This window comes from Heliangelus exortis, chromosome 2 (assembly GCF_036169615.1).
Source record: "Heliangelus exortis chromosome 2, bHelExo1.hap1, whole genome shotgun sequence".
In the NCBI taxonomy this organism is placed as follows: domain Eukaryota; kingdom Metazoa; phylum Chordata; class Aves; order Apodiformes; family Trochilidae; genus Heliangelus; species Heliangelus exortis.
Genome location: NC_092423.1, coordinates 6327475 through 6343406, shown reverse-complemented (window position 1 = coordinate 6343406; position 15932 = coordinate 6327475). Strand labels below are relative to the sequence as shown.

The 15932-nt window shown below is 40.8% G+C and overlaps 1 protein-coding gene across 7 annotated transcripts in view; it reads right to left on the bottom strand.

Moving 5' to 3' along the window:
- The window catches only part of LOC139792019 (sodium channel protein type 5 subunit alpha-like), a 213132-nt gene that overhangs the window by 114177 nt on the left and 83023 nt on the right, over positions 1-15932 (bottom strand). For 6 of the 7 annotated variants that reach the window (XM_071734645.1, XM_071734641.1, XM_071734646.1 and 3 more), the window contains 4 exons: positions 9168-9309; positions 7431-7628; positions 3343-3525; positions 507-908 (listed from right to left, as the gene is read on the bottom strand). In XM_071734645.1, the coding sequence (XP_071590746.1) occupies positions 507-908; positions 3343-3525; positions 7431-7628; positions 9168-9309 (925 nt within the window). The remainder of the gene's footprint in view (positions 1-506; positions 909-3342; positions 3526-7430; positions 7629-9167; positions 9310-15932) is intronic. The other variant, XM_071734647.1, reaches the window with a different exon arrangement.

Sequence of the window (15932 nt, the reverse complement as noted above, 5' to 3'; positions counted from 1 at the left end):
TGTTACTTGAACTGGGTGCTAAAACTTTTTGGGAACTACCTTTGGACTGTAAGAACAGCCTCACAAAAGTAGCTATACAGAAGACCAGAGATCAGATGCAATCAGATAGAAACCAATGGGAGAAAATGCAGTCTTAAGATGGGAAGATTCACACCGAACCATTTTTAAAACCTCATTTTCTGTCCAGTGGACAACACCAGATCTTCAGATGTCAAAAGAAACCAACATAAAAAATATCCCTACAAAAAAAAGAAATTCTCATCAAACCCAAGATTTAGTGATTTGCCCCCAGCCAGCTCTGAAGAATAAGTCATACACCTCTCTTTTGTGGCACTACACACACGTTGCTCTGAGCTAGCCTGTTGTCTTCCCACCCAACCTAGGATGGTGGGTCTGGGTTTCTCACTGCAGACTGTGCGTGACGAAAATAAAATTACAGCAAACTCCAACAACATTAGGAAGGAAATAAGAGTGTGAATCACATACAAAAGTTATAAAGTACTCACCAGGTTGCCCGTCCCAGGTTTTTCCATAATAACTGGGGGGAGCAGTAACCCTGCAGGAGAAGTAGGGTCTGGGTTGAGTGCCCCGGTGCCTCCTCCTATCAGGGAAACCACACCATTGCAATCCACTGAGCTGTTCCTTTTGCCCGTCTGGGTGTAGTTGGGAGCAGTAGGGTGAGAACTATGGCTCACTTGACTTTGCACGCTCGGACGCCTCCCAGATCTTGGAATTAAGAGAGAGCCCCGGTGGCTTTCATTTTCCCCAGCGGTGCTGATCTCATCATCGGCAAAATCTGTTTCGGAGCCAGTGTCTCTGCCACGGAGTCGGAAACTGAATATGCTCCCGTGGCTGGTTCTGCGCTTCACCAAGTTTGCACTGGGACCATAACTAATGCCAAGGAGAGTCTAGAAACCCCCGGAAAGGAAAAAGGGGAAAGAGAAACAACATTTTGCAACATGTTTTGAGGAGCAAGGAAGGTCGGGGGGAGAGCAGTGAGTTCCATTTTAAATCGAGTGCTTCAGAGGAAGACTTAATTACGTGTATTCAACCGTCAGGAAGTTAAGAGGTTGAATAGTCATCCCTAGCCATTAGGTATTTGTCTAACACTTGGCAGTTAAAGATGCACTGAAATAGGAAGGGTCAAGGTGGCATTCACCTCGCAGAATGATACGCCCTTTGCTTCTACTCCCTTCCCATCCGGTAAGTGCCAATGGATCTGGGAAGGCAGCACAAGGAGTGGAAGACAGGAGCAGGGAAGGAGATTCAGCTCCAGTTTACTGCATTATCACACATCTTCATAACAGCTAGGGGAGGTACGTTGCAGTGGGAGAAGAAGAGATAAAGAAATAGGGCAGGAAATGAACTTCAGGGAAAATGAGAAGAGGGAAGAAGAAGAAGAAGAAGCAGAATACGACGGAAGAAGGTGATAAAGGAAAAAAAAAAACCACAATAAAAAAACAAAAAAACAAGAGCAAGAAGAGGGATATGGTTTATTAGTTTGTAGAATGATTATCCCAATGCACATAGCTGCTTTAAGGGGTAGGTAAGCTCAGTACACAGTAGTCTCCCTCACACCCAAATATCAGACTTGACGATCCACTCTGACACCAGCTAGTGAGAGTGAGACTCTGGCAGAGCATCAGCAAGATGTGGCCAAGCACCAAACACACCTAAACCCTGGCAGAGTGAAAGGAGGCTCAGAAAATACGTAAGAGATCCAAGTCTATTCCCTTCATTCTTATATGGAGAGGAAATTATTGGAATAAGAGCATTTAGGCAGAATATACTTTTGATCTTATGGCCCATACAGAATTTTCAGCTTCTTCAGGACTTTGTCATGAGCCAAGGATATATGAAGGCAAATATGTATTTCAGGTCTCCACAGCATTCTCAAACCAGAAAAACCAAATGAAGCCTGATTTCATTTCAGACTGTAGCTCACACCGCTGAGTTATGTAACGATGCTATTTTGTGACACTGGTACAAGGAAGAGTACAAAAACCAGGCTCCTTCTAACTAAAAGCAACCCATTTGGATCGCTACCAAATTTTAACAAGTCAAAAATCCATGCCTGGGTTTCCATGGCACAGTCATTGAGACTGATTTCTGATGGCAACACACTTCCAGCTGCTCAGATTGCATCTGAATGATGACTCAGCCTTAGTCCCTCCAACCATGCCAGACACAGCCTCGCAGAGAAGATTTACTATAAACTTTGAAATGTGTCTCCCATGTTTCTCATGCATCTGACATCCAGGGGCGAAAAGTGAAAAGAAGAAATATTAATCTGGGAAACAGACTGGCAATGCACAGCTCCAGTCCATGGTCATTCTGGTACATGGTGTCTTGAAACCCATCCAGAATGAAGCTAAAGAGCAATTCTTGTTTAACACAGCTGTAATTTGTAACACAACCCACTCAACTAATGACACAACAACAACAAAAAAACCTAGATTAAAAAATGCATGCCATTTAGAGAAATCCATCTCTGTGTAAATTTTGTTGGGAAGTCATTAATTGGTCACATTTATTTACATCACTTACTTGTTTTCTATAAGCTTTTTATGGCTGCCAAGTGTGCCTAAATTCAATGACAGCGAAATACAAAAAGACTTAGCTTATTACATAGCTACTCAAAACCAAAAAATAAACTGATTTAAACTTTGCCCTCAGTTAAGCTATTTATGATCATTTGATACATGCAGCATGTGCAGATTCATATTCATGCATGTCAGCAATATTTATGTAAAACCCTATTTAGCGACAGTCTCACTCGATTTTTTTTTCTCTGCAATAGAAAGTAAAAACAAGTGGCAGAAAGTTCTGACTAGAGGGCAACTAGCAAAGGAATATAAAAATCTTAATAATATCTTTGTATAGTATTTAAAAAGCCCTCAGAGACAAGTTCCCTCTTTTTCCCCTCCTCTCTTATCTTTTAAAGCTTTATATGTTTCTTCTAAGAATTATTTATCTTTAACAGGGATAGGATAGATATAATCAGATGAATCAAATTAAAGTAAGAAAATAAACCAGACTGTGGTTGGTTGAAGCAGAAAAAACCAAAAAAACAACAAAAAACCCAACCAAACAACTTTTAAAAAAATTGAAACAAAATATATTGGTAAGAATGTTTAATGGGCATTTTTAATTCATTTTGAAAATAAAGTGGTAATGTTTCCTTCCACAGTTCTAATACAGACTGTCTTTTTGGTCAGTCATGATGTTAAATATCTGATTATTGCTAAGAGCTGGAATTTTCAACTTTAATTACCTATTCAGTGCCTGGCCCATCCAGCAAAGTGCAGTGTGAGGTAAGTGATGTTTCAGACCATGGCTTACCATTCGCCTCTGACCATCGTCATAGTCACACTTGGGATTCCTTTGGTCTTCCCCATACTCTTCTGTCCCCAAAGATTTCTTTTTCTTTCGCCTATTTCTTCTTTCCTTGGCATTTTTGGATGCTAGAGGTGACATTTCCATTGAACTAAGTGACATTGAATCTATTCCTTTAGCAGCTAGTGCCTAAAACAAGAGATGGTAGAAGGTATAAAAGTTATTATTTGAGTTTAGGATCTCATTGAGAACTAATAATTACTCTGCTCAGCAAATACTCTTCATACTAAGTTTTAAGGTTCCATAGGAGATAGATTAAACATTCCAAATGATCATTAATCATAAAAATATCTCATACAGATGTGACCAGTCTTAATCTGTACCTGACCTCTACATTCAACCACAGGAAAATAAACAAGTGAGATAGGCACAAACGACACATGCAGGTCTGCTACCCAGATCCAATGATGAGGCATAAAATAATGGTTTTAGAGACATGGTTTAGTGGTGGACTTGACATTGTGCTAGGTTAATGGCTGGACTTGGTGATCTGGAAGTTCTTTTCCAACTCAACTTACTCTATGTAGAGTTCACAAACAAGAGTCTCTGATGTTTCACAAGAGGAACAACTTGTATGCACACATCTGCAGGTGCATCCAGCATGCACACTCCCTGGAGTAACACTTCTGGTGCCAGTCAGAAGAAAAGTCAGCCTGGAGAACCTCAGGTTAAGCCCCCTTGACCTTCAGCCCCTTGAACTGAGAGGGCTGGACAGGAGTGGAGCTGAGCTGTCTGCCAGGAGCTTTCCTCCCCTACCTCAGAGGGATGCTAGGAACAGCAGGCAACACAGCTGGCATATTTTTGTAAACAGTTATCCCAAGAAGCACCACAGGGAGCTGTGGTCAGAGACAGAGAGGAAATCGTGCGCTTAATTTGAAATAAGGTGGACTTTGCTTTGCCACGTGCTTTGGCATTGTGCTGGGAACAAAGAAGCAGCCAGGAGGAGAAATCCATAGGTGCAGGGAGGAGGCTGCAGCCCATGCCAGTATGTGGGGTCCCCATCCTTGGTGATGGCAGGAGGAGGGAAAGGGCTCTGAGCACAAAGCAGGAGGTCAGGCTTGGAGGTGCCAGCATCTCAGAAACAACCACATCAGTGGATTGGAGACAAGTCCATTTGCAGAGCCCCCAGCAGAAAATATATAAAGTAAGTGAATTACAAAAAAAAAAAAAAAATTAAAAAAAAAATCATCTCTCCAGCTTCCCAAGAACAGGAGAAACAGATGAATCCTCAGTGCTATTGTCTGTAAGCCACTAGAATCAAACAGGCAATCAGCTCTGCATGGCTAAATACTCCCTTCCTCCCACAGGCATCAGTCCAAGCAAAGTGAAGGCACTTAACAGTCGTGTAAAGAATCAATCATGTATTTCAAGGAGTAGTGGTAGCTCTATCAAGCTGAGAGCACAACAAAACTTAATTCCTATGGGAAATGTCTTTCATGAGCAAGCTGCTTAGAGCAGAGGAGGAGGGCTCAGACACCGGTCTCGGCTGTTCTTTTTTTTTTATTATTATTTTCTCAGTCAATTGATTTAATTGCTATGCTGAAGTGCTTTCTCTTCATAAAGATTCAGCAAGTCTTTTGGTGTTAAGTTCAGGTTTAGGAATGTGTTAGACCCATTGTGTAAATTGACTGATAGTCCCCAGGCAGGCCTATCCATTATATTTGTGCTCTTTTTATACTGCACAATGTAAAAGCTTGTCTAAGGAGTTTAGGTGTTCCTTTATGATTGCCATCATATTTTATTGATCTGGAAAATATTGATGGTTGGGTTACTAAGCATGCTGTACGCTTACTGAAATAATCAACTAATTTTCAGTTTCTCTGTATTATCTTGCCTGTGGCTTGGGTTGAAATGCTTCTGCCCTATGTATGTTTTTCCATTGTTGAAAAAGGATTTGGAATAAATATTTTCTCACGTCAGGGAGGACCTCCCCACGTGCTACCTATCTACTCTGTCTGGTTGGGTTTCTGTGGCTGGACCATGTCCTGACACCCATAACCCACTGCAGTAACTCCCAGGGACATGGAAGGTGTATGAGAGTGGGGGTAAGGCTGTCAAGGATAGGTGGTGACTGGCAGATGGGAGAAAAAATAATCTCACACAAGCCCTGACATGGCGATAATGCAGGAGATAAGACCTGAGCCAAGAATCTAGTGGCACAGTGAGAAAGTCAAAATCAAAATCTTGATAAAGGCTTGGACAAGAAGATCAAAGCTGAGTCGCTCTGCCTGGGGTGAGACATCTGAGGACAGCTGAAAGCTACATGGTGCAAATGCACAATTTGCTTTCCTGAGCCTCTTTTTCCAGCTGGCTAATTTAAATTGTAGGGGCTTGATTTGCAAAATTACTGGGCTTCATTATTGAACATGATGGACCCCAATTGCTCTAGTCCTAAGTTTTCTTTCCGTAAGATTAGGATAATTCTCCAGGAGTTCTGCAAATACAAATGAAATTTTTTGAAGTGCACAGAGCCCAGGCAGTAACAAGAGGAACTGAAAAACCTCCAAAGAGGTTTGTCATTTTGTCTTTGAAGCAGGCTTTGAATGCCTGAGCTGGAAAGTCTATTCAAGGTGGCCTGAGGCTACAGAATAAATGCTGAGAAAGTGAAGAACTGTTCTTGAGTCATGCACTGTCCAACCTTTGTACAGAGCAGGGCACAGGAAAAATAAGACATGGCTGGCTGAAGAAAAGACTACGTTATAAAGTATATGGACAAATGGGAACAATTTAGGTTTTCATGAGCAACCTTCAGTTTCAAACATTTTCACTTTCAGGGCTTAATGTTCCTTTTTGTGTGTACATACAGGCTTAACTGAAATCAAAGCCTTTAATGGGAAATTTTTAAATATCTTTAATTATAGCTGGGGCTACCAAAGTTGACTGTTATTAGGAATGGATCAGCTGGAGTCAAAACACATTAATATTTGTATAAAATAGGTACAAGATGGAGCTCAGTTTGCTCCCTTAGGTTATGGCAGAAAGTTACTCTGTTCATAGTGCCTGTACATAGACTAAATTGCATTTACCTATTACTTAAGCTATCAAAGAGGATCTTTAAAAGGCCTTAAACGATTTATAAGCCTCTACTAGCACTTTGTCAACAGCGAATTGCATTTTCTATTTTCTTTCCAAGGATTTAAATGTGCTTTGGATTAGGCCCTGAAGCTTTATGTACCCAAAAGAAAATTATGTATATTAGTTTATATTGTGTATCAAGGATTTATTTCTCTCAACTACAGTGCTACGTGCTATTTCAGACTCATTTTCTTATTGTCTTCTTGTTCACAGCACCAAAAATGTTCTCTTCAGCTGTTTAATACAGGCTTTTTACCCCACACAAACACAGGCAAATTAGCTAGTGCTATTAGCATTACATGACTACATCCACCATTTGGCCTCCTTGCTTTTGTTTAAACTTATGATATAACATGAAATCCCTATTTTTTGCATAATTTATAAATATTAATCTCAAGATCTGCCTGTTCAGTTGCCTAGGTATGAAGTTGTACATGCTCCAAACAGGTTATCCTACATTGTTACCTTAATTTTTGGATTCTTGAATATTCAGGGTAGTTTGAATGAGACAGTGAGGAAATGTACACGAGCTAAAGTGGTGGTGGAAGAGGTTCAGCTGGGGCTATGGCTGAGTGACCAGAATGTGTTTAAATGCAGATGTAGTTATACCACCATTAAAATGTCTTCCGTGCCAACCAATACAAATTCCTCTGTTGGCACATGTAGTACAGTTAAACCAATACAACTAAAGAGTTGTATGAGGTACAGTACAACCAACACAACAATTCCTATCCACCAATTCTGGATATGAAAACCCCAAAATGTCTCCAATCCCAGCAGAAAGACCCATTATATTTCTTCTAGGAAGGACTGAAATAACTCTATCCAGAGCAATAAACATTAAGCTGCCTTCAAGCGAACTCTTTCTTTGGTTATCACAAAAATGTAAAATAAAGAAAATCTCAAAATACCATCTGTTCAAGTTACCCACGGCTAATCATGTCACACAGTTTACTGACCTCCTGCTCTTTCTTCAACATCTCCATTGCTTCACGAAACTTTCTTTCTTTCTCCTCTGTTTCAGCAATAGTAGCTTGGTTCTGCTCTTCATAAGCCATGGCCACAACAGCCAGAATCAGGTTGATCAGATAAAATGAGCCCAGAAAGATGACCAGCATAAAAAAAAGCATGTAGATCTTCCCAGCAGATCTGAGGGTCTGTAAGCACAACAGTAAAATCATTAACACTTGTTTATGATGGTTTTTAACAGAAAAAAAAAGTCTGAAAACTTAGATTTACTATATAATTGAATTCAGCCTTTGTTGACAGCCCAAATAGAGGAGCAGATAAGTTTTTATACCTTAGTCTAAAATCACATGGTATGCAGAAAAATTAATTTCTAAAAGAATGCTTTCTGCCTTTACCAAATATCTCTGCTGTTTTTCTTTGAGAATAGGTAATCTTACAATCAGCTGCAGTGAAAGCTTCCCCCACATAGCTCAATCTATTTTTGTCCAACTCAAATAAACTTTCCAAGCAGGAGTCATGTTGTATCCCTTCAGATGTCTCCAGTCTAAGTCCTTTACCATCGACGAGGAGAAAAAAAAGGATAATTTTAGGGTGCAATTAATCTGAAAATTATTTAGCAATCTGCCTCAGGATAAGAAGAATCAAACCTTGGGCACTGTTGACTGTATGGCCTGGTTCTCCACCAGATTTAGAGGGATAACTGGAGTTTAGGGTAAGAGGCTGAGCTTGCATTACAGATATGTTCCCTGGTCAATGACTTGATGCTAGTGATCGAGACCTCTGTGTGATATTATAAGGTCGAATAACAAAAAGGAGTGATGGTCACCCTGATTTGCCATGACAGTTCCAGCCTTCCAGAGCTGCACATGCAGCTTTGTGCCAAGTAAGGGACAATGTTTAAAGAATCTTCTCTTTATTGCTTTACATTTTCCTGAAGTAGAATTGTAGAACTGGCTGCATGTGAGGCTGAAATCCCTTCAAAGGTGTCTACCTCAGAACCTGCACAGCAGGATCTGCCTGCACTACATTCCTTTGATTTCCCTAAGAGCATGTTTCAGTTTGGCAGCTTTGAGATGGAGAAGCAAACGTTTAGTGGCTTCATGGGCAGAGCATGTAATTCAGTACATCACACAGTTCTTAGGAGTGTGCATACATTTCAGGAAACACATGCTAAAATTAACATTTTCTAGCAGAACTCCTCACACACTTGACTCTAAGATGACTGTACAGTGTTCATGATAAAATGTTGGCATCAGGGAGAACTGAATGCTACCAGGTAGTCTTGCCATCTTCTGCATTTGTGTTCATTACCATGCCTTGCAAAACCAGATATGCCATGTATTTTTTGAGTCCTTTTTTGAGCAGGCTCAAAAAATCGTTCATCTCATACCAACCACCAAAAAAACCCCCCAGTCATTAAGTGACATCATGGTGATCTTCTTAAGTGATCTTTATTCAGATTCAGGTAAAATATGCATTAAAAGTGTCTTTCTTTCAATACCAGTTTTCCCCTCTTCCCCAAACACTCAGCCTAATGTCTTCTGGCATCATCACTCCTAAGAAAAAAAATTAATTGTAACAATTGGTGGTCCTTATCCCCAACACACAGAAGACAGCTTACCTATTAACCACCAATTCTTACTTCTCCTTAAATATTGGACGTGTAACTGTGATAAGATGATGTGGGTTTTTTCTTCTTTTTTAAGAGTAACCAAACAATCTCATACCTGTTGATAAAGACGTTCCCAATAATCTTGGGTCATAAGACGGAACAAAGAGAGAAAGGCCCAGCCAAAAGTATCAAAGCTTGTGTAACCATGGTCAGGATTTTCCCCAGCCTTCAGACATATGTATCCCTCAGGGCAAGTGCTGCAAAACATGGAAGGTAATACAAGAAATGCATCGTAGATGGCTTCAGCATGGAGAAAACTATTTCCATGGAAACATATTGAATGCTCTTGATTAAGGACATGGATGCTCAAAGGTAAATTCCTCTACTGGGTAAGAACACAGAAAACAGGTGGATGCTATCTGCTCAACACCAAAGATTTTTCCTTTGAAAAGATAAACTGGAACATGGCAAATGAGCACCTAGCATTTCAGATATTTGGAACTGACCAGAATTAGGAGCCTAAGCAGGACATAAATATAATTTCTTTTGGCACTTATTTCTAATTTAGAATCATAAACTTGTTGTCTCCTGTAATAGTTGTACATAATAATGTGATGGAAAACCTTCTTTTCCAGTTGCATAGTCTGACACTGGGAGGATGACATCAGAATGTGTCATCTGAGCAACTTCTGATTGCATACTGTGCCTGACCTTGTACTCACCCCCTCCAGGGTCCTAATCTTTAACCTAAGAAACCCAGCCCTTTTTTCCCCTTTGTTCAACCCATCGTGGCAACCTAGGGTCGTGACATTTTATTCTCTCTCTGCCAGGAAAATATTTTCCTTGTGTGTCTATAGCATTAATTTCACTGGCCCTCATTCAGCTTTGGGACATTTTTGACAAGTCATTTCCTAGCCCCATATGCCAGAAGAGAAAATGAAAGCTCTCTGCTTTGCAGCCAGCAGTAGTAGGATGCAATCACTGTATGGGATCATCAAGTGAAACACAAGGTGGGAGAGATCATCCCATCAGTGAACTCCCGTTTCTCCCAGAACAGTGCAGTACAACTGGTCAGTACCTCCTGCATATCACAAGCCATTTTCCAAACATAGGATAAGCCCCATCAGAAAACTGAAGACATGGAAAAGTTTACTGCTGTATGTATCAGAGGAAGTGTTAAGAGGTCAGCGTCCTGGAGCCCTGTGGTATTTAGGAATTTGTTAGGTGGGAACCACCTAACCACATGGAGGAGTAGATCTCAGCAGAAACTGCAGTAATGCAGCTCTCTCTGTTCTCATGATGCTTCAGATCTGGTACAATTCAGGGAAAATTGTGCTGACAAGACCAGAGATGGATGTAACATGAGGAACTGTGAGAGCTTTTTATCAGGGACCAGAGACACTGAGAGACCCCAACTTCCAGGTTGTGTTTTGATAACAGAGCAATACCCTCTGTCTTGGTAGAGGGTGAGCTTGATGTTCTGCCTGTCAGATGGATGAATCAGGGTTTTCTGAACTGCTTGCAGATAGGATAACTATTGTAATATTCAGCTGTTTTAGAGACTTCACCAGCCATGCAGACAATGTGTACAGTTTTGGCATTTTTTTTCCCCAGCAGTAACCCACAAGATGTTTCAACCACTGCTATTTTTTACCAAAGCAGAATATTGCTGCAAATCAAAATTCATAGCAGTAATATAAAAAAAGAAAATTAATTTTTAAAAATGCAATCCAATAAAGAAATTAATCCTGAAAAAGCAGAGTATGTCTTGGTATGAAAACAAAGGATTTTTTTTTTAATACAAAAGAATAATTGTATATTGATATAAATCAAATCTCTACAGCACAGGATAGCAATCCTGTATGGCATAATGGAATGAAAATACATTGTTGTAGGTTCTGAAGTTGTAGAAATCGACAGTGTCAGAGGCCAATATTAGACATTCAACAACACTTTAAGAAGCTTAATTTGATATCATTAGTCAAGCACAAATTTTTAAGTAAGTCTGCTTTGAGTGCTGAGAAAAGGAGTGCTGAAGCATTGCAAAATGTGAGCATATCCTTGTCTGCAGTAGTTTTCAGAAAAAGCAAGAAAAAATAAAAACTAATTAAATGGAGCACACAAGTGAGAACATGCTAAATGACTAAGTCAACTCAGGTGGGGCCAAGTTAGTTGGTATCAACTGAGAATTAAGACAATAGTAACTATATCACACAAAGAAAAAGAGAGATAATTCTAATTTTTTTCCCTGCCAACCTAAAAAGACCTCCTTCTAGATCTTTCCTACTTTGACTAACATTTCCTGGTAAGAGCCACATCTGAATAAAACATTACAGTAACATTACTGAGTTAGAAGAGAATAAAATGCTGAAATCTCAGCTTTTTCCTCCTAAAATCTCTCTGACACTGAATCTCTCTTGTATATCTATTTGAGACAGCATTTTCACTAAATTTCCTCTCTCCCAAAGGCAGCATCTGCTGTTACTCTCTGTCACAGGAACAGGAGATTTCTGCCTCTGCTCTGCTGCTGCAGACAACTGACAGTGCCCGTGAAGTGCTGCTGACACTGTTGAAGAGCTCTGAGAAATGGATGCTCTGGGTTCCCAAGAAGGAAACTCTCTCCACTTGCTTGTGCTAGGACATTATGTCCAGATAGGACATGAAAATTTTTGTAAGGCTCATTCCTTTTGCCAGGAGACAATGTCTGCACTTGCACCCTGTGCTTAGCTGGAAACTAAGTAATCATGTCCAGAGGGGACAGTTTCTCCTTAGTCTTCCATAAAAGACCAATTCCAAGCAGCTCCATTGAACTGGTCTCATCACTCATATTGTATCATTGTTATTCCTAATGTCTAAAACATCTGAATACAGCTGTGAGAAACCTGGCAGATTAATGGTGAATTTAAGCCTAAGCAGGGGAATTGGTTGGAAATTATGTTTCATCTAGAATAAGTTCCCTAAAATCACAGGCAATTTTGGATCATGGAAATTTTGCCATTAATTTCAATCTGAGAGATACTTTTAATCTCTTCACCATTTTGAACACAAGTCTGAAAGAAAGGAGAAATTAGGAGCATTGCACTTAGATGTATTTTCATAGGAACCTCTCACCACCACAAGATTAAAGGCTAAAAAGTCACTCTTAGTTTCACTGCCAATGATACTTCCTGAGGAAACTCTTTTCATGCAGAAGAACCTTTGGCTATAATTGCTCAAACAACTTTACCACAACTGGTTGGGAAGCCCGGGGACACAGAGATGCAACTCCTCTGACTGTAGAGGAGAATAATGGGACCTCCGAGTAATATTTCCTTTTAAAATACACTTAGTATTTTTTCATGTTTCTTTGCATCTTTATGTGCCTCTACAACCTTTTCCACTCAGCAGTAGATTGTTGGTCTGAAAAGACCTGTCTGACTCCACAGTGAGTGTACACAGATCTCCAATTATATGCTCTGGTGTAAAAGCATCCAAATGAGGTGTCTTCAGCACAAAAAAATGCAGAAACTCCAGCCCAAAACTGCTGTTATTGTTTCCTCACATCCTTCTTACAGATACTAGACACTTGAGAAATAAAAAAATCCTACTTTTTGACTCCTTATTCTTTCTCACCCTCTTTTGCAGCTGACAGAAGTGATAACTCATAGTGGTGTGGGAACGCCTTAAAAACACTGGGAGAAAAACAAAATGCTGCTTCCCAGAAAAGCACTCTACAGAAATCTAAGTGTAAGACTCTCACATGAGAATATAATTCTGCTACTGACACTATTCCTCCAAGGATTTTTTTAAGGAGTCTCAGGATTTTGCTGAAGCATCGTCAATGTACAATATTAAGCCTTCTCTTTTGTATTTGTTAGCAAACTCTTCAGCTTCTGTTACCTCGGGGATGCATTTCACAGGATTTCACTCTCCTCTGATGCACAGGGATGGGCAACAACATCAAGCTACATAAATATAACATCCTCCACAGGAGCCTTACAGGATGCTGTTCAATTGATCACAATAAAATTAGTGTCATTGATTCAGAAAAGTTAAAAGCATCAGTCTACCTACCTATCCATCAGGCTGTAATCACCACTGTAAAGCTGGCATTGATACAGGAAATTAAAGAACATAAGAAACAGCTTTGTTTTAAATAACACAGATTGGGGATGCCAGAGAGCTGTTGCCGAGGGGCATAATTATAAAATGCTCTGGCTCAAGAGTTTAATCTGGGCAAGCCAAGTAACCTGCTGATCCAGACCAATAGGGTTGTGCAATAAAAGATTTGTAAAACCACCATGTGCTGGATGGTAACACTCAGCCCCTGAACACACAGGGAGGGTTGCCCACGTGTTGCCAGGAGTTGGCAGCAAACAGCTGCCAGTGTCAGCTCTGACATCTGTAAGGTAAAGGCTGCACTTTTCATTTGGGCTGGGCTGTGAAAGAACACTCTGGCTTTGCTTACACCAAATTGTTTATAAAAGATGCACTAATGGGAAATAAAGCGCATACCAGAGATACATAAAAAAAACAAAAAAACCAAACAAAAAAATACCCCAAAGACCCCTAAAAGCCCCCATATTGTGCTAATGGCTCCTTAGTGTTCCTGCTTAGGTTATAGCTTATGGCCAAGAATGCAGAAACCAAGCTGTAATGTTCATAGCTGGTATTTTTGGCACATGGCTAATTCCAGAGGAAGGGGAACCACCCTGCTGTGCACAGTGGGGTTTCAGAGCCTGGCAGTAAGAGCTGGGAGGACATACAGTGCTCATGGCCTCCAAGACTTGTAGATGGGCATGGGCAGAGTCCTCGTTGACCTGTCTCCTAGTGCTAAAATCCTCAGGCCAGTGGCACCCCAGCCAAAGGCAGGCATTGTCATCAGTGGGTGCTTGGTCTTCCTGAACAGGTCACTCTCCTTTCACTGCTCCTACTGCTACATTAAATACTGATCAGTTAGAGGGTCTGACATAAAATTCACCATTATTTAAAAACTAATAGGCACCAGCTGACTCACAGAGGCATGACTCAGGTTGGATAGGTCTGACTAGGAGCTCCCAGCAGCTCTTACTCCAGGCATCTAAGGGGTCAGAGAGAATTTGAAGGCTGTTTGTTAAAGCAAGGAGTTCCAATGGTTGGAAAAGAGGGAACTGCAAGCAAATCCAATCAAACATCGTGAAAATACAGGAAAAAAAAAAAAAAAAAGGAAAGTGCTCAGAATAAAGAACACCAAATATCTGGCACTGACACTGGAGGAGCAGAGGGAAGGGGGTACCCATGAGCAAGCTGGCTCCCAGGCTCACAGCACTCACCGACCTGTGCATGCCACAGACTTGTATCCAGGAAAAAAGTTTCAGCCTCCCCCAACTGCTGTTTGTTCAGGCAGGTGGAAAAGCCCTGGTTTCAGCCTGAGTCGTCAGACTGCTCCATTCATACTCACAGCTAGAGAAAAAACTTCCTCAGCTGCTATGTGGCTTTTTTACACTTCATGCTGCAGCAAGGTAAGCAAATTCTCATTACTCCTCACTCAGTCCAGTAGCCAGACACCAGATTTTCTGTCTAACCCATCAAATGAAATGTAGGACAATAATTTATCATCATAAACATAATGACAGATGAGTGCTTAATGAAGACAGTCGCCCATAGTCAGTCTGCTTCTCTCATGTGGCTGATTAGCTTATTACAGCTTTGACTAAGAGGTAATATTACCCATCCTTAAGAACTGAGTGGATTTGGATATAATCCCTACTGCTGCTGTTTAACCAGAGGCATGATCTTCACAATACACAAGTTATCCCTAGGAGTAGGGACTGTTACTGTTGCCCTTAAACCTATATATAATACCCATGCCCCCTGAAGCATCTTTCAGGTGAAATACTTGTTTTTGTGTTTTTTCTCATACTAAAGTGAGAGGTTTTCTCACCACAAGAACCACCCAACCGTCCTCATTCACATCACTGCAACCAACACAGAGTAGATGGAGTTCATACAATTTGCATCAGAATCCAGTTAAACTTATTTAGGGTATTCTGTCCAGTCTGGAGGTTGGTGATGTTTGTTAATATTTCTTATTAATCAAGGGTGTTATCAGGTTATTAGATCTGGTGACAGGTAACACACTTAAGCAAAACACTTCATTCTTCCCTAAATATTCACTTTGCTGACATTTGAAGATGTCACATTTAGGAACTGTATCCCCTTCCCCCACCCAACTTTCCCACTCTCCACCTGTATCCCATTGGACTCAATCTGGAGGGTGCTGTGAACACACCAGTCCCACTACACACATGCTGAAACTCCCCAGAAGTCCATTCCCTGGGATGTAACCACTCAGTTAAATGTGCACTCCCAGACCACAACCTGCCTAAGAAAGTTGGCTAATCCACAGATCACCTGCAACTTGTTGTTTCCCCTGACCTCACCCATTTCTTTCACTCCCAGAGTACATATATGTGACTAAGCCACTCGAGCATCATCTTCACCCCAATCCATCCATGGGCTTCTATGTCTGGCATGCAGACTCTCCAAGTCAGGGGGATTCTTCTCACCCTATTTGTCCATCATCCACCACAGCAAGGCCTGAATCTGCAGCCTTCTTATATTAAGACAAGAAATAATAATAATAACAATAATAGTAATAAAATACAGATTTAAGATCAGAGCTGCAGCAATCCGAATTGCCAGCAGCAAAAGAAAAGAACCAGCTGGGTGCATTATTCTCTGCTGCAGTTCCCCAATTTCCAGCACAGCTGGGATTGTGTTACATGGCACATTTTCTTGTAGTCAGGGAAATAAGAGCTGTGGGAGAGCATGCTGTTAGGCATGTTCTTCTGGCAGACATACACAGCATTCCAGGCTTTGCAGCACTGGGCTGTGCAAAGTAGTGTTGGTGGCAGCAGCT